The sequence below is a fragment of the Cibotium barometz genome, chromosome 28 (assembly GCF_041138505.1).
Source record: "Cibotium barometz isolate CiBa-2024 chromosome 28, ASM4113850v1, whole genome shotgun sequence".
NCBI lineage: Eukaryota > Viridiplantae > Streptophyta > Polypodiopsida > Cyatheales > Cibotiaceae > Cibotium > Cibotium barometz.
The window spans coordinates 31,464,734-31,488,002 of record NC_141073.1 but is presented as its reverse complement, the minus strand read 5'-3'; the positions used below and the strand labels follow the sequence as shown (position 1 = coordinate 31,488,002).

The 23,269-nt window shown below is 47.9% G+C and overlaps 1 protein-coding gene across 2 annotated transcripts in view; it reads left to right on the top strand.

The window, feature by feature from the left end:
* Positions 1-23,269, top strand: part of RECA1 (recA DNA recombination family protein) — a 109,295-nt gene that overhangs the window by 63,278 nt on the left and 22,748 nt on the right. For both annotated transcript variants that reach the window (XM_086822379.1, XM_086822378.1), the window contains 6 exons: positions 18,346-18,408; positions 18,652-18,781; positions 19,070-19,155; positions 19,241-19,366; positions 19,447-19,551; positions 19,643-19,699. In XM_086822379.1, coding sequence (XP_086678505.1) covers positions 18,346-18,408; positions 18,652-18,781; positions 19,070-19,155; positions 19,241-19,366; positions 19,447-19,551; positions 19,643-19,699 — 567 coding nt within the window. The remainder of the gene's footprint in view (positions 1-18,345; positions 18,409-18,651; positions 18,782-19,069; positions 19,156-19,240; positions 19,367-19,446; positions 19,552-19,642; positions 19,700-23,269) is intronic.

The window sequence follows — 23,269 nt, the reverse complement described above, 5'->3', positions numbered from 1 at the left end:
AACAGAGCACATTTAAGGTGCTGTCCAAAATCTGCAGCAACCAGATTTTGGTGATTTCATCACATAAAGTGGGAGAAAAGTTGCATTTGTGCTTCCGCAGTGGGAGATAAAGCTTGGGAGAATAACTGTGAGCACTTTGTGTGCTTTTAGTGCAGTGTTTGCACATTTTGCAGGGAGTCAGGCATTGACAGGTTGCATATTGCTATGGCAACCATAGGTGAGAGCTCTTCATTGCTTCACATCAAGAAGCTTGAAGGCTCGCATAATTATGATATTTGGCAAACCCAGTGCTACAATGTGTTGCTCCAGAAAAAGCAGCACAAGCCTATCAAAGAAAAAGGTGTAATGCCCGCTTCTCTTACTGCTGAAGAGTGGGAAGATATGGATGAGCTGGCAAGATCTACTATCATGTTGTCTGTGTCAGACTCATTACTTTTCAGCATTCGTGAAGAGAAGACAGCTTGGGGAATGTGGCAGAGATTGCAGGACTTGTATGCCCAACAAAGTGCCTCAAGCAAAGTGTATTGGTTGAAGAAACTCATAGGTCTTCAGATGAAGGAAGGGGCGTCTATGACAGCCCATCTAAATGAGTTTAATGGTATTGTCAGCCAGGTCATTAATCAAAAGTTGGCAATGGACGATGAGTTCAAAGCCACTTTTCTCTTATGCACTTTGCTAGAGAGTTGGGACACATTCAGGACAGCCACTAGCAATTCGAATACTATGCTGTCATATGCAGATGTTGAGGGTGCTCTTCTTCAAGAAGAGATGAACAGGAAAAACAACTCTGTTGGAAAGTCCAATGCAATGAATGCACGTGGGAGATCCCAACAAAGGGGAAAAAGCCAAGAAAGGGGAAGGAGCAAGTCTCGCTCCAAAAAGGATTTGGAATGCCATTATTGTGGCAAGAAGGGACACATTAAAAAGCAATGCTACAAATGGAAAAATGATCAAAAAGAAAAGGGAAAAGGCAAAGACAAAGAGAAGGATGAAGCCAAAGATGTAAAGCCAAAGGGCACAAGTGGAGTCAAGATTGAAGAAATCAATGTGTCACATGCAGGTAGCAGTGAGGATGAGGTCCTATTTACTTCTTCACTTGATGCCCATTCACTTCTTACAGGTGGTCATGGTATGCACTCATGGATCATTGATTCAGGTGCCTCCTTTCATGTCACAGGTTGCAGAGACTTGTTTGTCAGGTATACTGCTGGCAATGAAGGAGTGGTTTATTTGGGTGATAACCATGCATGCAAAATTCTTGGCAGAGGTGATGTGAGGCTTGTGTTTTCAGATGGCTCACAGCTTATGCTCCATGATGTCAGGCATGTGCCTGAGATCAAGAAGAATCTGCTTTCTACTGGACAGCTTGATGATGCTGATTATGTTACCACATTTGGTCGTGGAAAGTGGAAAATTAGTAAGGGCTCACTGGTTGTTGCCAGAGGCTCTAAGGTGGACACTCTTTACTTCATGCATGCAGGTGTTTGTCACCATGCTAATGTAAATGCAACCGAGCTGCCGGAAATCTCTATGTGGCATAGCCGGTTGGGACACATGAGTGTCAAAGGAATGGAGCAATTGTCTCGTTTGGGTTACTTGCCTTCTCTAAAGTTTTCAAGTTTTCAGTTTTGTGAGCATTGTATATATGGTAGAAAGCTCTTGGACAGAAAGATGCTCAGTTAGAGCTTGTGCATACAGATGTATGTGAGATGCCTCAGCTTTCTTTGGGAGGGGCAAAATACTTTGTGTCTTTTATAGATGATGCCACACGCAAGGTGTGGGTTTATCCTCTTCGTTTGAAGAGTGATACATTCTCAGTGTTTGAGAAGTTTGTTGCTCTTGTTGAGAATCAAACTGGCAAAACACTGAAGGCTTTGCGTTCCGACAATGGTGGAGAATATATGTCCAAACAGTTTCAGGACTTTTGTGATGCTAAAGGCATCAAGAGGGAACTCTCTACTCCTTATGATTCTCCACAAAACGGGACAGCAGAGAGGATGAACAGGACCATACAGGAGAAGGTCCGTTCTATGTTGTCACATGCTGCGTTACCTCATGGTTTTTGGGCTGAAGCTGTTATGACAGCCGTTCACCTTATAAACAGGTCACCTAACACGAGGCTTGGTGGGAAAGTGCCAGAGGAAGTATGGACAGGGAAGCCTCCGTCATACAAGCACTTGAGAGTATTTGGTTGCATTGCGTACGTGCACATACGTAGGGAAATGCGCACCAAACTTGATCCTAAGTCTCACAAATGCATATTCCTAGGATATGGTGACAGAGGTGAAATGGGGTATAGACTTTGGGATCCCGTGAATAGAAAGATCATACGCAGCAATGATGTCATTTTTGATGAAACATGCATGTATAAGGAGCCTGCAAGGCAACAGGAGCCTGGCAGAGTCATCTTTGATGATGATGGACATCATGGATAACAACAAAGGGCTGTAAATCAGCCATTACAGCAGGAAAACCAGCCCTTAAATGGTGCTGAAAATGGTCCAAATGGACAGCCAGACATGGCAGAAGATATCCCTATGGATATACCACAGTTGGAGGAGATACCGGGCATGATTTTTCAGCCTTATGGCATGGAACAGGAGCCACCAATGGGTGATATGCAGGCTGGACAGCAACCTGCAAATGATGGTCATTGGGTACGGAGGTCCACAAGACCCTCCAGAGCCCTTGACAGGTTTGTTCCAGGGGTTGACTATTTGATGCTTACTGACTGTGGGGAGCCCTCATGTTATAAGGAGGCTTTACAGAGGGCAGACAAAGCTCTATGGGAGCGTGCCATGAAGTCAGAGATGGATTCTCTGCATAAAAATGGAACATGGAAGTTGGTGCATTTGCCTGCAGGCAAGAAGGTTTTGCCATGCAAGTGGGTATACAGGCTCAAAGTTGCACCAGATGCAAAGCCAAGATACAAAGCCAGGTTAGTGGCTAAGGGCTTCAAGCGAGAATATGGTGTGGACTTTGAGGAGATCTTCTCTCCAGTGGTCAAAATGGCCACACTTAGAGCTGTGTTAGCTTTGGTTGCGCATGATGATCTGGACTTGATTCAGATGGATGTGAAGACTGCTTTTCTTCATGGTGATCTCCATGAGGAGATATATATGCAGCAGCCAGAGGGTTATGCAGTAAGTGGAAAGGAGAAGCTTGTATGCAAGCTGAAAAAGAGTCTTTATGGGCTCAAACAGGCACCAAGAGAATGGTATCATAAATTTGATACATTCATGAAATCTCAGAAATTCAGGAGAAGTGACATAGATCACTGCTCATACACCAAGAAAGCTTTGGATGGCAGTCTATTGATCCTCATCTTGTATGTTGATGATATGTTGATTGCCGGGAAATCTCGTAAGGAGATGGATACCTTGAAGCAGAGGTTGGATCAAACCTTTGATATGAAGGATTTGGGTGATGCAAATCACATCTTGGGTATGCGGATACTTCGGGACATAAATCAGCATGTGTTGTATTTGTCTCAGAAGGAATACATTGGCAAAGTCTTGCAGAGGTTCAATATGGACGGGGGGAAGAAGACTAGTACCCCTTTGCCTCCATATGTGAAACTCAGTGCTATGGACAGCCCACAGTCAGATAGAGACAGGGCTGATATGGCCAAGATTCCGTATGCTTCAGCTTGTGGCAGTCTCATGTATGCCATGGTTGCTACTAGGCCGGACATTGCATTTGCAGTGGGAGTGGTTTCTAGATACATGGCCAACCCTGGCAAGAAGCATTGGGAAGCAGTGAAAGGTGTCATGAGATACCTGAAGGGCACACAGGATATGTGCATTTGCTTTGGCAAACAGGATGCATTAGTGCATGGTTACACGGATTCGGATTATGCTGGTCATCCAGATAACCGGAAGTCTACTACCGGTTATGTGTTTACATTCACAGGAGGTGCTGTGTCATGGATATCCAGGATGCAGAAGTGCATTGCCTTATCTACTACAGAGGCCGAGTATATTGCAGCCACAGAGGCTTGCAAGGAGGCATGGCTATCTCGGTTAGTGGTTGATTTGGGTTATACAGGGGATATTCCATTGTTGCATTGTGACAGTCAGAGTGCCATCCAGTTGGCAAAGAACCCTGTCTTTCATGCAAAGACGAAGCATGTGGATGTGAAGTTTCACTTCATCAGAGAGGTGATAGAGAACAAGCAAATTCAGCTTGTTAAGATTCATACGGATGACAACCCAGCTGATCTGTTGACAAAGAGTTTGCCTCCGGAGCGGTTTGCTCATTGCAGACACTTGATGGGCATTGGATGAGGCCAGTTTCAGCCTTGATATGGCCTTGTATATTATCATGTACATGCTGATTTTTCTTTTCCTTTACTTAAGGGCACTTTGCCTTTAAGTGGGAGGTTGTTGGGGTAAAGGCATAATGCCCACCCTTATAGTGTGTACAAGCCCATAAGTTATAGTACATAGTACACTTAGTACTTTTAATGTACTAAGTGCACTATGTGTACTAGTGCAATATACATGTGTGATAGGGGAGTCACACACTCATGCTATTGATGAGTTGACTTATCCCCACAACTCTCTCTCTCTCTCTCCCTTGTTTCTCTGTGTATGTCTCCCACATCTCTAAACCCTAATTCCTGTTTCTCCCACACAGAAGAAACCCTCCATGAGGGCAGCGCTGCACGTAGGCGGCCATGAGCTGCAAATCAACGCATCTCAACGTCTCCATGCTATACCAAGATCCAATGGTGAATGCCAAGCTCCAATGGTAGTGATTAAACTCCAAGAGATGAGGAAAACGCACACACTTGTCTAGCCTCCTCACGGGTAGAAATCGGCCACGAAATCCCTCATTCAATGGCTCTATGTGAAGCTATTTACCAGCCAAATGGAAGCCCTAAGCTATGGCTAGGGTTAAGCAAGAGATTGAAGAACCTTACACTCTTAAAAATCAAGCAAAAAGAGAGAAAACGTTTGGATTAAGGATGCTAATCAAGATTAGTGTAATTTCCCCCAACTTTTGGTCGAGGCATTCAAATTTTTTTGGTGTAGCTCTCCGAGAATTTGGTCCCTATCAAATCCATGGTCCCAAAAGCTTAGAAACAACAAAGATGAAGAGATTCAACTATCCAAATTCCCCATTCCCATCTTCTTGATCAAGAAAACTAAAAAAAATTTCACAAAAATTCCAAGAAAGTGGATCAAAATCAAAGCTTTGATACCAATTGAAATGGATTTAGACCAAATATCAAGAAATCAATACATAAAGTCCAAATCTAGCATCCATTTGATGGGCATCAAACTCATATGAGAAATCCATGTGATTATGATGAAAAGAGAAGAAATCGACATGCACATGTAGCAAAGAAGGTATGTGCATAGGCCTAAGTGGTTTAACCTCTCACCATGAGGATAGCTATCAAGGTTGCCACGAGCTTTAGACCATGAAAGCATAGTCACAGGGAATGGGCATTTTTAGACTCGGGAATGTTGGGGATGGCAGCATGTTCCCGTTCCCATTCTCGTCCTAGGTCACTCTATAGTAACAGGGAATGGCCATTCTCAATCTTTTCCGTCCCCGTTCCCTGTCCCCATTCACGTCCCATGTGACTATGCATGAAAGGCCATCTCTATGAAAGGAGCCAAGAGTACATGTAAGTGTCCAAGATATGAATGACTAAAAAATCCTTACAATGAATCCAAGGTCCTATTTATAGTAGCCTTGCCCATGGCCCATTATTTACATGTTTTGGACCTTAGCTTATGCTTTATAACATGTTGGCTAGCAGAAATGAGCATAAAAAATTACAAACTATTATTTAAATGTTGCTGAATTTATCTGTTTGATGCTCTTGGCTTGGCCGATTGATGTATCTGCCAGAGCCTCTGTTATGCATTGTAACGTAACATGCAATGGAATTATGCGTAGATGAAGGATCGTGTCACACAAAGTCTCACACCGCCTTCTTTATCCTAAGTTTCGCGAGTGTTTAGCAATCCACTTTATCACTTCAAACCTTAAAGAGATGAAGGATCGTGTCACACAGTCTCACACTGCCTTCTTTATCCTAAGTTTCGCAAGTGTTTAGCAATCCACTTTATCACTTCAAACCTTAAGGAGACGAGAGAGAAAGAAAGAAAGAAAGAAAGATATATTAACGTCTACGAGAGGCCAAAGTCGGCCTATGAGACAAAAAATAATACAACTGTGTTCTTCCGGTCATCGGAAGAAAAGAAACAAAAGAAAAAGTGTGCATGTGTCTGGATACAACTGTGAATCATCATGGATCGGTGGAGCCCATATACAAACAATATAAGGGGGGTGGGGATGTGGATGGAGTGCTAAGGCAAGATGCATCTCTATATGCTGAAGGGGTAGTACAAGCATGCTATGCAGATCTATGTCTAACTCCATCTAGTGCCATAAGAGGGATATAAGATATCATACATTGCCGATGCTGAGGCTGTGAATGGCATGAACATGTACCCTGAGTCTGAATGAAAGCGAGCTAGCCTCTCCTGTGTCTCCATCTGGTGTCTCATTCGGATAGCTGCTATCTCTCGGTGACGGAGTTGGGGTGCTCTATGTCCAGTCTGTCTAGGTCTCCTCCTGGCTCTCAATTCGTCTGCTCTCTGTGCGGTCATCCCACGTGGTACATCAGCTGGCACTGGCATAGCTCTCTGGAAGAAATCTGTGAGCTGGGACTGTCTCCCACCCCTAGTGGGAGCGGGTGTCTGGAGGAGAGAAAGAAAGAAAGAAAGAAAGATTTTATTAACGTCTTCCAAAAGACCGAACTCGGCCTATGAGACAAATCGTTGTACCTGTATGGGGTATCTTCTGTCATCCCAACAAAATGAAAAAGTACTGAACTAAAAAGTTGAATCTGGGTGTGCAATAAGTACAATGAGTGGGGGGAGGGGATGGAGCTCTACTACTAGGAGAGAGAGAGAGAGAGAGATCTGTACACCTACGATATATCAAATCCTAAAGGGTTCTACTGTTGTACAATGGAGCACTGATGATGAGCCATCTTGTCACCATGCACTACAGTGCAGAGTGCATGTGACATTCCCTCCTGCTTAGCTTGGCGGCATGTTTATGGCTTCCAAGTAGTCCGCCAATAATTGGAGGTACTCTTGAAAGAACTCTTGGTCTAGCCAAACGGCTTCGTGGGTACCTCGATCCTCGGAACTTCGTGTAGAACTGATGGAGTCTTCGATCAGAACCATGCTTCCAACGATGAAGAAGGATCTTCTTAGGCTCAATGATTTCTGATTCGTCTACCTTGTTTGGCTGCTGTTCATCTGAAACATCAAACACTTTTGGTCATACATATGGTTTTAGCCAAGAAACATGAAAAACATCATGCATCGTCCAACTATTAGGCAACTTCAATTTCATGGCGACATCACTTAACTTTTTAATGATAGAAAAGGGTCCAAAACTACGGAAAGAAAGCTTGGGACAACGTTTGCCCACTTGTTTCAATCTTTGTTTCATGATATGCAAATAGACCCTATTCCCTTCCTTGAAGTGGACATCTCGTCTAGACTTATTGGCTTGTTTGTGAACTGAATGATGGCAAGGCTCCGAATTGAGGGCTAAACTGTATTGAGTACCAAACTCAGCGGAAGCGACATGCTGATCTTCTATGCTATCCAAGTCTTTTCTAGAGATTTTGTGAATGGTAGACTTTTGCATGGTCTGGATGTTGGTCTTTCTACTAAGAGCATCGGCCACTGGGTAACGCTGACCATGGATGTACTTGTTCAGTTTCCAAACTGGTGGAGGAGTTGACTCCATTTGGTGTGCCGATCACTCCATTGGGCACTTGGTATCTTCGGGAGCTACTAAAGTGCTTCGTGGTCTTTTTGAAAACTTGTCCATAAGGAACATGTTTTAAATGTTTGAGAACTGACTGTTGTTTGAGCTTGCCCCCTGAAAGTCTTGGAAAGACGATACGGAAAGTTGCTAGGAGGTGTTGCCCTAGGGACCAAATCGATTCGATGATCCTCAAGACGAGAGGGTGGTAGCAGAAATGAGCATAAAAAATCACAAAATATTATTTAAATGCTGCTGAATGTATCTGTTTGATTCTCCTGGCTTGGCCGATTCATGTACTTGCTAGAGCCTCTGTCATGCACTGTAAACTGTTGCCTAATCAGGGATTAGCTATGGGATTAGCCATGTCCATGGCTGTGCACATTATAGATCCTTCATATAAGAATCCATACGTTATAACATGGGTCCAAGAGTGGCTTGATAAAGCCGATTTGGAGTTATGATATTCTCAATGATTCTATAGGTTTGGATTACTTGGGAAACTCTTAAATACCAGTTTTTGGTTACTTACATACTTTTTGTAAAAAACTCCTATCTAATGAATTTAAATCATGAGGTCTCTTATTGCCAAATTGTATGAATGAATCCAATTTTGTTTTGCAGCAATGTTTGTTAAAATTTTATGTTGCATGCTCAATTTCTTCTACGTCAAATTGTGAATTGAAATGCATGACAGTCAGTAGAAGTGCTATAATTTGGAATTGCAGCTCGCATATCGTGGCTTGACATGGTTCATCCATATGCCATGATTTTCACCGGGTGGGGTGATGTGGGGACGTACTAGAGATTGAACCTGTGGAGAGATGATATCAAGACCATTGTGTATGACTAAGACCATTGTATTCACTGTATGACCCAAGCAGCTTATGGGTGTCTGATTGTATGGAGGTCTAGATCCAGAAGGCTGAGGTTGGGGATGGTTATGAATGGCTAGTCGGATGTCGAGCTAGTTCTAGAAGCCAAGGTCGTGAGGGACCTTATACCTAGACAGTTCACCGGTGGCTAGATTATGACCTAGACAGGAAATTGAGGTTATAGACATGGTAGTATCTTTCTTTCCTTTTTTTTTTTTGGTTTTTGTTTTTTTTTTTTTCCCAACTGGCCTTTGGCCCAAGATCCTCCCATAGTTACCAAATTTCATCGCTCGTAGGCGCTTATTTATCCACCTATAGGTGATGCCGCCGAGGAAGCACCAAGGGGGGTTTTGAACCCAGGACCTCTTGGTCCTAGGCACACACCTTCACCACTTGAGCTATCACCTCATTGGCACACGGGAGTAACTTTCATCTCTAGCTTATACAGATTGGACTTGCATTATGCTAGGTTGATCTAGAGGTTTGACCATGGCATCTGGAGGGAGGTTTGGTTGCATCAAGGTCAAGCTTGTGGAGGAATTGGCCGTTCAACCTATGACTTATGCACCTAGGATGGATTTTAAATGGAGTATGTCTTGGTATGTGATGCCTGGACCTATATGCCTTTATGGACATAATTAAGTGTAAGGTTAGTGTGAATACACTTTAGTGCACACACTTTGAGGCTAGGTCGAGTGCCTATATAAAGGACCCTCGTGTAACATTATTCACAAGTGGAATCAACCTGAAAGCAAGTTCCCTTGTGCTCTCTCTCTCTCTCTCTCTCTCTCTCTCTCTCTCTCTCTCTCTCTCTCACAGGTACAGTTTCAGGAGCCATGCACTAAGCTGTGGCTTTTCGACATGCTGGTCACATCGGCGATGCTATATGGAGTACAGATTTGGGGGCCTTGCCTAGATCGTCACAGTCGATTAGGACACACATACGATGGATGGAGATCGATGGAGAGACCACTTGTGTCCATGATCTTCGAGATGATTCGGGCCAAGGCCGCGGTACGCCATGAGATTATCAGAGCCGAGATAGGAGCACCACTGATCGTAGTCGAGGCTCTTGCTAGATCAGTGTCCTTCATTCATAGCACTTGGGGCTTCCCCGACACCGGTATGCATGACTTGCTTTAGAGTCCTCTCATCAGCTAGCCATGGAGGGAGACACTTCATGTTTGTATGCGCAAATAGCATCCTGGTTTGAGCTCCATGGGTTCAGTTTAGACAGACTTCCACCCTTCCACTACTCTCTGGAGGCACCCTCTCTCACCTTGACACATTCTGAGATTAGTAGAGTCATCAGACAGGACCTCATTCAGTTGGACACTAGGAGGACATGGGTAGAGCCCTCACAGGAGTTGGGGATGAAGATGGCTTTTTGTAGAGACCATCTTCTCCGCACCACTGAGGATGGCTTTATACTTAGACCGAGCTACATGGATACCCATCTGTATCATGGATTGAGGTGCGGCATTGGGCAGATCCACACCTCTTCACAGTAGTTAGAGATAGAGACAGGCAGATTTAGAGGCATACCTCCAGGGGACAGGATTTGTCTGATTTGTTGGATAGAGCAAGAGATGGAGGAGCACTATATCTGTCGGTGCACAACATATTATGAGATTCGAGGGCGCTACCATTGCCTTTTAAGAGAGGGATTTGGACCACTGGCTAGAGTCATGGACTATTGTGATCAGAGATGCTTGGGTTTTTATCTCCTGGAGATCTGCAGGCTCAGAGAGTCCATTATCAGGAGCAGACGCCCGACTGGTAGGGAGTCCACACAGAGACATATTACTGACTTCTTTAGAGGGACTACTCGGGAGGACACACAGCCGACAGCCCAGCACAGCAGGCACCCCGTGGGACTCTAGTTGAGAGAGCTATCCAGTCGGGCAGATCCAGACGTCGAGGGTTCACGGATCCTGACATCGGAGACGGTGCCTACACTGGAGGATTCAGAGCATCATTGCGAGGCATTGGGCTCGTCCGACCAGGCATCTCACTATGGCAGACATCTAGGCCATCTGGCAGAGACCCATGCTAGAGCTCCTCGGATGATTACCACTCCAGCCATATACTGTTGTACTCACTGTCACTTTTGTACTCCCCCATATTCATGTATTCATGTATCCATGTCGTCATGTACCCCATTTTGACTAGAAGCATTAGCTTCCCACTCTCCCTAGTTGCTGCTTCCGGATGCTCCCTGTTGATGTATTGTAGGGCTAGATACTTACCTTCAGTTCTTTCTTTTCTTTTCTAGACAGTGTATCAGATGTCACATGGTTGTAACTTTGGTCTCATAGGTCACTTTGGCCTTTTGAAGAACTGAGTAGCTAAATCATACAATGGGGGGGGGAAGAGCCAAACAGGTGGCCTGTAGTGCCAACGGGGGGATCCCGTGTGTAGGGTGTAGAACGGGCCGCAGCGCCAAGTGGTATGAAAGGCCTGGCGCCGTAAGATCGCCTCATCCGAGTCTCCCCGGATGCGGTCGTACTGTCCTCGCAGGGTGTGGATCAACTCCTGCCAAATCCCCCGAACAGTCTCTGCTGGTGGCTCTAATCTCCCCTCAAAGGCCGTAAAGCACCGGGCCCTCCAGGTGAACCAGATGGTGAGGCTGCTGAGGAGCTCCCATCGTAAATCCCTCTCTTGTGTCCAGCTGGCGGACGAGAAATCCGGTGCCGGAACCAGGCGAGGCTGGCCCCTAATAAATCTGATGGCCTGACTGCCCTGCTCCATCTCATAGCCCATAGCAGGCCTTGACGAAGTCGACCAAGCAGCGGCACCCCACGTAAACATACCCTCTGGAGAGAGGGGGGCCAGAATACGCAGCATCCGCAGCCAAATCTGCTGTGCCTGAGGGCAGTGCCAAAGGCAATGTCTCTGTGTCTCCATAGGGTGGCCGCATCGGACGCAGGCCGCCGGAAGACCGCTGTAAACAAGCCAAGTGCCAACTGCTGAGCCCTTGTGGGCGACCAGCCCCACTGAAAAGCCGAGATCCTGCGGGCCTGTCGACTAGCCCAGAGCCGAGCCCAGAAATCCTCCAGGAACTCCTGTGATAGTCCCTGCAATCGCCAATGCCCCGCTGCCGCTGGAGAAACCGTCCTCCTCGCCGTCAAAATATGCCGTCCCAGCCGAACAGTATACTGGAAAAATGTGATCTCTGTGGCCTCAAGGGATGCATAAGGATCATGCCACTCGTACTCTCCGGGGTCCCACTGTAGCCGGGCCAAGGGGCGCGCTGCATATGCCCATATGCGCCAATCCGGGAGCACGTCAGCAGGGTCGGGGTCAATATGCCACTTCCGAGAAGCGGCAGCCACTACCCGAATCCTATGAAAGGTGCACTCTGCAACCAAAGGCGACTCCACCTCCACTCTCTGGAGTTTGCCCTCATCCTGAATCTCATAATAGAGGCATCTGCCATCCTCAGTGCTAGCTCTAACAGCAATCAGGATCTCCAACTGTGTAAAGGCTCCCATCCACCGTGGGGCCACTGGCTCGAGAGGTGTGAACCACTCCTCTGTAAGTGCCTCCTGAATATCATCCCTCATAATCAACCCCCCTCTGAAGTGACTCAGCCTCTCCAACTGGGTCTCCTCTGGTAGACTGCAGAAAGCCTGCCAGTCTCCAAAACTACGAGCTGGGCCTGCCGCTAAAGGTCCCCAGGCTAGACGAGGCCGAGAACCCAGCATATGACCCTGCTCTATACGAACCGCTGGGCTCCAGATGAGCGGCTGCCTGGCCCGCTCCTCAACACTAGAAGGAGGCCGCTGAGAGAGCCCCGGTCTCAGCAGCTCCCAAGCTCTCAGGATACTCAAAGCAAATCTGTCCTCCCATCCTCTACTGAGGCCTGTCCTCCTCATCTCTATGAAGATCCATCGAATCTCTGGTGCCCAAGTACCCCCTGCAGGAGGCGCCCGGGCCTGCAGTCGCTGCAAGAGGAGCTCTTTCCAAGGCTCAGCGCCTGGAAGCAACCCCCGAACAATAAGCTTCCCCAATAAGGCTCTACTCTGATCAACTGGATCTATAATGCCCAAACCGCCCTGAGCCAGCGGAAGTGTAATAACTGCCCATGCAACCTTTGCCCGAGCTGGCTGACCGTCCCGGCCAGACCACAGAAAGTTCCTGATCAGCCTCTGTACCTGGCTGATGCAAGAGCTCGAGAAAATCCAGCAAGACGTAATGTACCACATAGTCGCTAACAGCACCTGATTTGCCACCACCACCCTCCCAGCCAAGGATAGTCGAGCTGTACTCCAATACAATAGCTTCTTCCGAATGCTCAGAAGAAGCGGGGCAATCTGCTGCTCAGGTGACAAATCGAGGCCAATCTGGCATCCCAAATACCGCGCTGCTGTGCCGGGAGGAATCCATCTAAAACCGGGGTCCGGACTCCATGCCGGAGTGGGAGCACTACTGATCCAAAAGGCCACTGTCTTGCGCCAATTGATCAATGCTCCCGAAGCTGCACTAAAAACCTGGAGCGACTGCTCTGCCCGAATAAGATTGGCCTCTTGGCCATGCAAAAATAAGCCCGTGTCGTCTGCAAACTCAGCATCAAGCAAATCCTCCCGCCGGACTGGGAGCTGAAGTCCTCTCAAACCAACCTCCTCTGCCGTCAAATACATACTGATAGCCTCCGCAAAGAAGAGAAAAAGGAAAGGGGCGAGAGGACACCCCTGACGGACTGATCTGGTCAGCTCAAAACTCGGCCCCCGACCTCCTGCAATCAGCACCTGGCTGCGAGCTGTGGAATACAAAGCTGCCACCCCTCTGATCCATCCTGGCTCAAAGCCCAGGCGTAGCATAGTGCCCTCTAAGAATCCCCAATCAACTCTATCGTATGCCTTCTCAAAATCGAGAAGCATCACGACCAAGTCCTCGCCAAGAAATCTAGCTCGGGCCGTCGCCTCCCAGAAAGTAAAGATGTTGTCAAGGATACTGCGCTCCTTGACAAATCCTGTCTGAGTAGCATGAATCAACTCCCCCAGGAAGGGCTGGATCCTCAAACTCAAGGCCTTTGCCAAGACCTTGTAGACAGTATTGAGGATGGTAATAGGCCTCCAATGCCGAATATCATTTGATACTCCCTCTCCCTTGGGGATAAGATAGATCAAGCCCTCTGAAAAGCTCTGCGGCATCACCCCAGTGTCCAAAACATGCTGAAAGCCCCTGCGGAGGCCTGGCCCCAAAAGGTCCCAATAGCGCATAAAAAAGGCCGGCGTCAGTCCGTCCTCCCCTGGGCAACTATGTCGCGGCAGGACCCTCAAGGCCTCGGCAAGCTCAATCTCTGACAGAGGCGCACCTAGAACTGTGCGCATATGGTCTGTGACCCTCCTCTGCACATGGGCCCGCACAGTCTGTCTGCATACATCTCGATTCTCAGTGGCTGGCTCCGCTGAAAGCAAGTCACTATAAAAAGCAGTGGCAATGGCTCTGATCTCCCCGAGCTCAGTAGCTATCGATCCATCCGGTCTACCAAGCTGGCGAACCCCTGCTCGCGCATGATGGGGTCCAGTGATCTCAAAAAACTCTCCAGTCACTCTATCACCAAGCTGCGTCCACTGAGAGGCCTGACGACGATAGTAAAACTCATGTCTCTGCTCCTCTGCCTCTCTAACCTCCTGGCGTGCCTGGCTCAGCTGGGACGCCACCCACTCACATGCAGGCTGCTGCTCCTGAAGGCGCTGTAGCGAAGCAAGGCTGCGTCTCAGCCGTTGCTCCCGCTCGCGAATCTCTCCCAGTCGTGTCAAAGCTGCAGCGTGTAGAAAAGAGCTAAGATCAATGAGTCCCTGGGCACACTGGCCCGCTGCATCCTGGTCAGAGCACTGACTATCATGCCAGATCCTCTCAATGTCCTCAGCGAGACTGGGATCTGCAAGTACCCTCTCTAGGATCCTCAACTGCAAGCTGGGCTCCCGTGTCCCCTCCTCGAATGTCAATATAACTGGCGCATGATCTGAAAATGAGGTGCCAGCGAGAATGCCGACGGAGCCCCCTCGCTCCCCTAACCAATCGCCCACATAAAAGCGATCAATCCGTGATAGATTAGTCCCTCCCTGTCGGCGATCCGACCGAGAGAAACTAAGACTGTCCTGAGACCGGGAGAAAGCCCCATGCTGCCATGCATCAGTGATCCTCAGTGACATGCAAAACCGGTCCCAAGCTGCAAGCTCCGTGCCGTGCACTGTAACATGACTGCCTCCCACCCTATCTGCCGGGTCCTCAAGCATGTTGAAGTCTCCCCCAACACACCAATGTGCGGCCTCTGGCAATGCATCTGTAACCTGAGTCCAGAACTCTGCTCTGGCACTAGCATGATTGGGCGCATAGATGTTGAGCACACCCAATAGCTCATCATGCATCCTCAGAATGACATACTGTGCTCTACCAGGCACAATGATCCCTCGATCCACAATGGCCTGCCGCCATACATCTGCAATAACCATGCATACTCCTCCCTGTCCACCCAAAGGACCAAACCCTGCAGACCAAAAAGTGTCCCATCTACCAGGCATCACCGAACCATATCTCCGGATCCTGCTCTCACCCAAGTGGTGCTCCTGCATCATCAAAATGTCAATGCTGCCACCAACCAGGCATCTCTGAAGCTCCTGCCTCAAGCAACGTTGATAGCGTATAAAGTGTGCTCCGCCAAGGCCCTGTACATTCCATGAGATGATCCTCATGGATGCCCTGCTGAGGTGGATGCTGTCTCAGCCGTACGGCGGGCCTTCGCAAGCGGCTTGGATGGAGAGTAGTCCCCATCCGAACGGCTGCGAATCTGCCCACCCGGTGTACTGCAAGAATCCCGGATCAGGCGCCAGTGGCTGTGGCCCATGGCGACTGCCTCCTGCTCTGACAGAGAAACCTCGTGTATACTCACATATCCAGGGTCGCGTGCCAAGTCTGCCACTATGCGCACGACCAAATGCCGAATCCCTGAGGTATCCACACTCCCGGGATCCAAGAAAAAATGAGCCAACTCCCAAAGTCGGCCTATCACATCTGTCACCTCCAGATCGCTCATGTGGTGAGAAAACTCAACTGCCTGAGTCTTCAAAGTGCTGAGAGCGAGCTCTAGAGTCCACTCCCGATCACAAGGTCCACATAGAGGGAACGAGAAGGCCACCGCTGAGTCTAGTGCCTCCTCCCCGCGGGCCGGAGGTATCACTACATGAACTCGAATGGGTGCTGGCTCATGGGGGCCCTCTGCTCCAAAAAGCCGTGTGAAGGTATAATCAAAGGCCTCCGAGCGCTGTCTAATGCCAAGGCGACTCAGCCGACTGCGGATAGATGAAATCCGTGAGGCCCTAATCGGCATAGGTCTCCTCTGTGATGCTCGAGCGAGGTCAGTGCTTAGCGCTCTCCGGACTGCAGGTGAGCGCCAGGGAACTGCTAGGGTCTCCTGGGAAGGTGAGGCGGGCGGAGGGGGAGGAGGGGGAGGCGAGGGAGGTGGAGAGGGAGCCGCTGCCGAAACCGGAGCGGGGGCGGGAGGAGGCGATGGTGGAAGTGAGGCGGTGGGGGGGGACGGGGGTGGGGGGGGTGAAGGAGGGGGAGCTGGCATCTCCTAGTCCTCGGTCGCTGCAGGGGTCTCCTCCTGAAAGGGAGCAAAGTTGTTCCTCACGGGAACCCAGTGAGGCTGAGACTGTGGCTGCTGCTGCAGCGGTCTCTGGGCGTGCTGCTGTGGCTGTCTCCCTCGGCGGCGCCCCTGTCCAGGCTGCCACTCCGAGGTCTCTGTGGCCTGAGCAGGTGTCCCTGAGGCAGCCTGCCGAGCCGAATCTGTGGGCGGGCCATCAGTAGCCTGCTCTGCTGTGGTGAGGGTCGAGGTCTCCTGCGAGGGCAGGCCTTGGCCAGATGACCGACCTGCCTACAAATGAAGCACTGGTTCGGGAGCCCCGAGAACTCCACTCTCTGATCTATCCACCCCCCCCTATCCTAGCTAGCTGAATGACCTTAGGAAGGGAGGAGATGTCAGACACCAACACTCTGACCGAAGGTAGCCCAGCTGCTCTGGCCACCACTGAAGCTGCTGAGGGGCCCGTCTCTAGTATCGAGCCCACCAATGCTCCGAGCCTGGAGAGGAGCGGAAGATACTCCCGGTGGAGACCAGGGAAACAAACTGTAATATGGAAGAGGCGCTCTCCCTGCTCCGCCGCTGCTGGGTCAAATCCATGCTGCCAAGGTCTGAAGAAAGCCCGAGCACCCCTGATGTCCAGAGGACTGATGGCAAGGACCTTGGCAACGCTCTGGGCGGCCTCGAACTCGATCTGATAATGGCCCCGGCCTAGGAGCTGTACATCCAGGATCTTGCCCACATCTGCAAGAAGGCGAGCCTGAAGAAGATCCCTGATCTCCCCTCTGCTGGGGGGAGTGCCGACTATACGGCAGATGGTGGAATGAGCCTGGAGGCGTTCCACCTCTGCGGAGAGGCTCGCTTCCTCTTCCGGCGAAAGAGAAAGCCTGATGGGGATGTCCTCGGGGGCGGGCGAGGGGGCTGCGGATGAGTCCCTCTGAGGCGAGGCGGGAGGAGTCTCCATCAGAGTCTGAAGCTCAGGCGAAGGCGAGGCGAAAGCGGAAAACCTGCAAGAAACGGGCTGCACACAAAGAGGCGGAAGACCGGATGAAAATGAAGAAAAACAAAACCCCCTGGGGGTTGAAAACAGCACGAAAGAGGAGGGAGGGGGCGAAAACGAAGGAGAAGCCCAGAGGGGGGGACGACAACAACGCGAAAAGGAGGGGAGGCGGGGCGCTGCTGAAGGGAGGCGGGCGGGAACAGGCGAAGAGGAGGGGGGCGAACAGGCGACAAAGGGAGGGGGGGCGAATAGGCGAAGAGGGGGGGGGGGGGGGGGGGGGGGGGCGAACAGACGAAGAGGCTAGGAGGGGGGTACGAGATGGCGAGGAGGGGGAGGCGCAGCAGCGAGGAAGGAGGGGGCGCAACGGCGAGAAGAAGGGGGCGATGGCAGGCGGGGGGTGGAGGGAAGGCGAAGGGCGCGCAGTGCAGGGTGGAGGCGGGAGCTTCAGCGAGCTACCGTCCGGAGTCTTGTAGTTCTGTTCTTGTAATTGTAGGACAATCAGTTTATTGTACTTTTTAGTCTTGTTCTCTTTGATGAGACACCAACTTCAGATGTACTCTCAGTTTTGGTCTCATAGGCCATTATGGCCTCTTAGAGACATTAATATATCATTTCATTTCATTTCATTTCTCTCTCTCTCTCTCTCTCTCTCTCTCTCTCTCTCTCTCTCTCAATTTCGAACTAGATGCAATAGAACCCATTGTAACTTAAACTCTTAAGAGTCTTAAGAGTTCATTTTGAGTTATTTTTTTTTCAGTTTTATGCCTCTTTGGCATCGATACCCAGAGTGGAATGTAAATGGATGTACCTGATCTGTCCCATAGGTCGGATTCGGCCTCCCGTGGACGTTAATATAACTTTCTTTCTTTCTTTCTTTCTTTCTCTCTCGTGCAAGTGTGTATTCATGTAATCAAGTGATTCTGTCTCTCGTCTTCTTTCCCACTGCTGTGCGTTTTTCTAACATGGTATCAGAGCTTTGGCTTTGAGCTATCTTGTTGTGTGTTGCTGCACTTTATCACGAAAATATGTCGAGTATTGACCCTTGCTTTTTGTTTGGTTGATCTTATCTGTAGGTCTTTGGTCCGGAGAGTAGTGGGAAGACCACATTGGCACTGCATGCTATTGCACAAATTCAGGTTTGCTTATCATCTTAAGTCCACTGTGGTGTTGTGCTGTGCACACTGCGGTTCTTGTTTACTCATGGTATAAAAGCTTTGGCTTTGTTTAGGATGTCTTTTGTAGTTGTTTGCTAGGTCCAATGTTATGATCTTTTTTTTTTTGGATGAGTGACCCAAGAATTTGAGGCATTTGTTTATAGATATGGTTCTCTGAAGTAGCATTGCCTGTTGCCACTAACCATGATGTTGGGCTTGGAACAGAAAATGGGTGGAAATGCAGTGTTGGTGGATGCAGAGCATGCTTTTGATCCAGTATATTCTAAGAATGTGGGAGTGGATGTGGAAAACCTCATTGTCTGCCAACCTGATAATGGGGAGATGGCTTTAGAGAGTAGGCCCACCTTTGTCTCAACTTTTATTTTCGTGTCATTGCCTGCTCATCATGCACCTAGATTCGGATACAGAATCGTCAAGGTGGGCCATCATGGCTTCTCCTCATGGATGGCTTGCCCTTCCAACTGCCCTCATCCCATGGACAGGGCCAGTCATTATTCGTAGTGAAGAGTTTTATGTAGTCGTGTATCTTGGCTTGAATGGTTTGGTGCTATTTTTGTCTCTCTTAATAGCAAATGCACGGACTTTCGTTGCTGTAAACTGCCTAACTCTGGTTGTTCTTCAGCTGCTGATCGGCTGTGCAGGTCAGGTGCAGTAGATATAATATGTATCGATTCAGTCTCTGCTTTGACTCCAAGAGCTGAAATAGAGGTATAATTTATCTTTTGAGTGGTTTTTATCAAGGAATGATTAGCTTGAAGGTAGCTTACCCATGCAGCTTCTTTCTTCTTTGTAGGGGGAGATTGGTATGCAACAGATTGGCTTGCAAGCTCGTCTCATGAGCCAGGCTTTAAGAAAGATGGCAGCAAATGCTGCAAAAGCAGGCTGCACTCTTCTCTTCATTAATCAAATTCGGTATAAGGTGTACATTCAACCTTTTTCTTAATAATGTCTAATGCAGTGGTAGCATGTTATGAGTTAACACATTCTTGCTCTTTATAGGTGGCAGTGATGTACGGGAACCCAGAAGTCACTAGTGGAGGTCTGGCGCTTAAGTTCTTTGCCTCCCTGCGACTTGAAATCCGCTCAACTGGCAAAGTCAAATCCGTATGGCTGTGGTTTTTTCTCATAAAGGGGTTCTTTCACATAATTGGAGTCTCTCAGAAGTGGTACTAATGAAGGTTTTGGAAGATTTCAGGCCAAAGGTGATGAAGATGTTGGCCTTCGAGTACGAGTAAAGGTAGTGAAGAGTAAGGTGCGTTGTACTTAAATTGAAGCCTATACAGACTCTATATGTCTAGCGGAGAAAAGGGAAATCGAAATTGCATAGTGAAGAGTAAGGTGAGTTGTACTTGAATTGAAGCCCTTACAGACTCTCTATGTCTAGCTGAGAAAAGGAAAGCGAAATTGTGTATGCAGCTCAATGGTTCATAAATGTAGAACCCTCTGTGGCTTTCCAGGGTTTTGGTATGAAACTTCTTGATTAGCGTTAGTTCTTGAAAGCATTTTATGCTATTTGTAGTGCTACATGTGAACAGGGGCTTACCAGGGGCACTTTTTATCCCTCCCCCCTGGACATCTGGTGTGAAAGGACACCCACTTATCGTCTAGGGTTTGTTGTACTTTCCTGTTAATGATTATGATGGGACTACGTGCATACTACAACAGAACGTCTTGTTGCTCCATTTCTGCCTCTATGTACTCCTTGCATGAGTGAGGTTGCTGCCTGCTGGTTTCCATTGCCCTCGTTTCCAACATTTGGTATCAGAGCTGTGGTTTGGGTTCCCTGCCTGCAGCATTTGGAGCTGAGTCGTCCGATGCCAACACGAGTGTGGAGACTGTGCGAGAGCATCTGGGTTGCACGCCGCTGCTACTGCTGTGGGCAGCTCGCTGCCTCGGTGGTGATTGCGAAAACTTGAGCGCCAAAAAATCCCTCTGACCAGCCTGATTTGGGGTTCTCCAGGCAAGCCCTTCCAAGCCACAGCCCCGCCCGACTAGGAGAGGATTTCCGTTGCCTCTCCTAGTCGGTGGCTCAGTCCACATCCACCCCTCCTAGCTGGCGGCACTAGTGGGAAGAGCAGAACTGCCGCCCCTTCCAGCCCATCACCGCCGAGACAGGCTCGCACAGGTGGTGTCCAGACCTTTGCAGCAGAAGACAAGTTTGTGCAGACCGATTTCTTGCTCCTGCAGATACTCGCAAGTACATTATTTACACCCTACACACTGTCTTTTTTTCATATACTTGCAGGTACTCGCTACAATGAGCCACCACGCAGCCTTTGGGTGCATTCAGTGGGCACTGTCTGCAGTGTGTTCAGCAGAAGTGTGGGATAGGATTCGTTTTTGCAGGATCTATGGCTCAGAATGCATCGGATGTGTTTTGGGGTTTTGTCACAAGAGGACAAACTTGATGGCAGCAACTAGTGATGGTGTCAGTATGGCTGATCATCTTATGAAGATCCAGGATCTTCAAGAGCAACAGCTCAATATTGATGAGGTCATTCCTAAGAAGGAACTCATATCTAGGACTTTGCAGTTATTGCTAGAATCTTATTTGACTTTCTAGACTTCTCTTATGTTGTCTATGAGGACTAATCTAGAACCTTTAAAGTCCGAGGAGTTGGTGAGTTTGCTTCTGCAAGAAGAGAAAACTAGGAAGAATAACTCTTCCATGGTTCGTGGTAGTGATCAGGCCTTTGCAACTCATGGCAAAAGGTGGTTATCATTAGTCTAAGGCTGATTCTGGACAGCCATAAAACAAAGGAAAAAGTGATGTAGATCAGCCTAAGAAGAAGGGCAAGTGTCATTATTGCAAAAAGCTAGGGCATTACATTAGTGAGTGCAAGAAGAGATGGGCCAAAGAGCAGAAGAAAGAATCTGGTTTGGGAGGGGACTCTTCTAATGCTCCTGCAAGCAAAGTTGATGATTCAGCTAATTTTGTGCAGGAAGATTGGGCTGTTTTGGTTTACAGTTAATGATGCATCACAGGAGGATGCGTCTCTCAATGTGAATGAGAAACAGGTCATTTGGTATTTTGACAGTGGAGCCTTGAGACATATAACCTCTATGAGGGATTTGTTTATGTCTTTGAAGGCTGCCAAAGGGATTGGTGAGATCATATTCACATCCATAGATGGTTCAGATATATGCATTACAGATGTACTCTATGTACTAGGCGTAAAGAAGAATTTGCTATCAGTCTCCTCTTTTGCTAAAAGAGGCTATGCAGTCCACTTTGAGGATGACAAGTGCACAATAAGAGAGAGCGAAGGACTATGCGATAGTCACTTCTGGGACATTATACCAAGGCTTTTATCAGCTGGGCTCATTTAAGAAAAGAGCATAGGATGTATGTATGGTTTCTACCACCACTTCTGCTATGAAAGAGGCAGAGTTATGACATGCCAGATTTGGGCATGTAAATTATGGCAGTCTGATGTTTTTGCAGAGGCATAAAATGGTATAGGATATGCCACATGTTGAGCTACCTCCGAGACATATATGCGAGGGATGTATTCTTGGTAAAATGCATCGTAATGCTTTCCCAAAGGATGGTTTAGGAAGGGTTGTCCGGAAATTACAGCTCGTACACAGTGATGTGTGGTCCCATGAGGATACCATCACTTGGAAAGCATCTTTACTTTGTGACTTTCATTGATGACTACTCCAGATTTGCTTGGGTGTACCCCATAGTTGTCAAAATGTACCAACGGCGAGAAAACGGCTAGATTTGCTTGGGTGTACCCCATAGTTGTCAAAATGTACCAACGGAAAGAAAACAGCTAGGTGCCAAACGGAAAGAAAACGGCATACATATAAGTTGGGGACGGATCCCAAGGCCACGTCAGCAAGATACTTTCTATTAGTACCACTCAAGGACATAGTTGCTAGGTGTTTCTGAAACGGGAGGTATGAAACGGGTTTCATAGGTTTTGTACGAGTTTCGTAAAATGTAAGAAACAGGTTTCGTTTGGACTAAAAAATAAATGTGGAAATTTATACATATACAGAATATGACTCATGTCATGACTCATACATGATACATAGCAAACACAGATTGATCATGATTCATCATTGTATACAAAAGCATGCTGCATAAATGAACATTCAACATACAACAATGATTATAGCACTAAGTGGAAGCATTGATGAATAATGACTCAAACAAGATTACATATGAATCATGTAAATGAAATCCCTGCACTCTGGAGTCATCAATGATGAACCATGTCATAGACTCACATGATTCATTAAGAGACTAGAGTAAAGATAAATGTAAATAACACAAGTAAAACTGTAAATGAAATCCTAAATCCTGAGTCTTGATTCCTACAACAGAAGACTCAAGAGTCAAGACTCATCATCGTCCTGACCCTCAGCTAGATCCATATCCTCATCTATATCATCAATATCATCAGCCTCATCCTCATTACTAGTGCCACTCCTAGAAGACTCTTGAAATGCATCCTCATCAGGTGGAGATGCATGCAAAGTACTGGCACTAGCTGAAGCTCCTACTTGAGATCGTGTGCCGTGAGATGGAGCAGTGATTTCCTCATAGAGCATGGTGTATATATCCCTCTCTTCTTGTAGAATATCGGGTAGCTCATTGCACTTTGTGATGTCTATCTTGTTTGGGTTGAGTTAGCGGGACTCTTTGGGATAGTCCTTTTGCTCATATTATAGGAAAATGCTCTAAATTTCTAATAACAAACTATTGGGGCTAAATCTTGAGTCCCGAGTCTTACCAAGTGAGGTGCCTCAAAGCCGTATTTCTCCCACCAAGAAACTGGCTGCAACTGAGGCTCCTCTCTCTCTGCAGTGC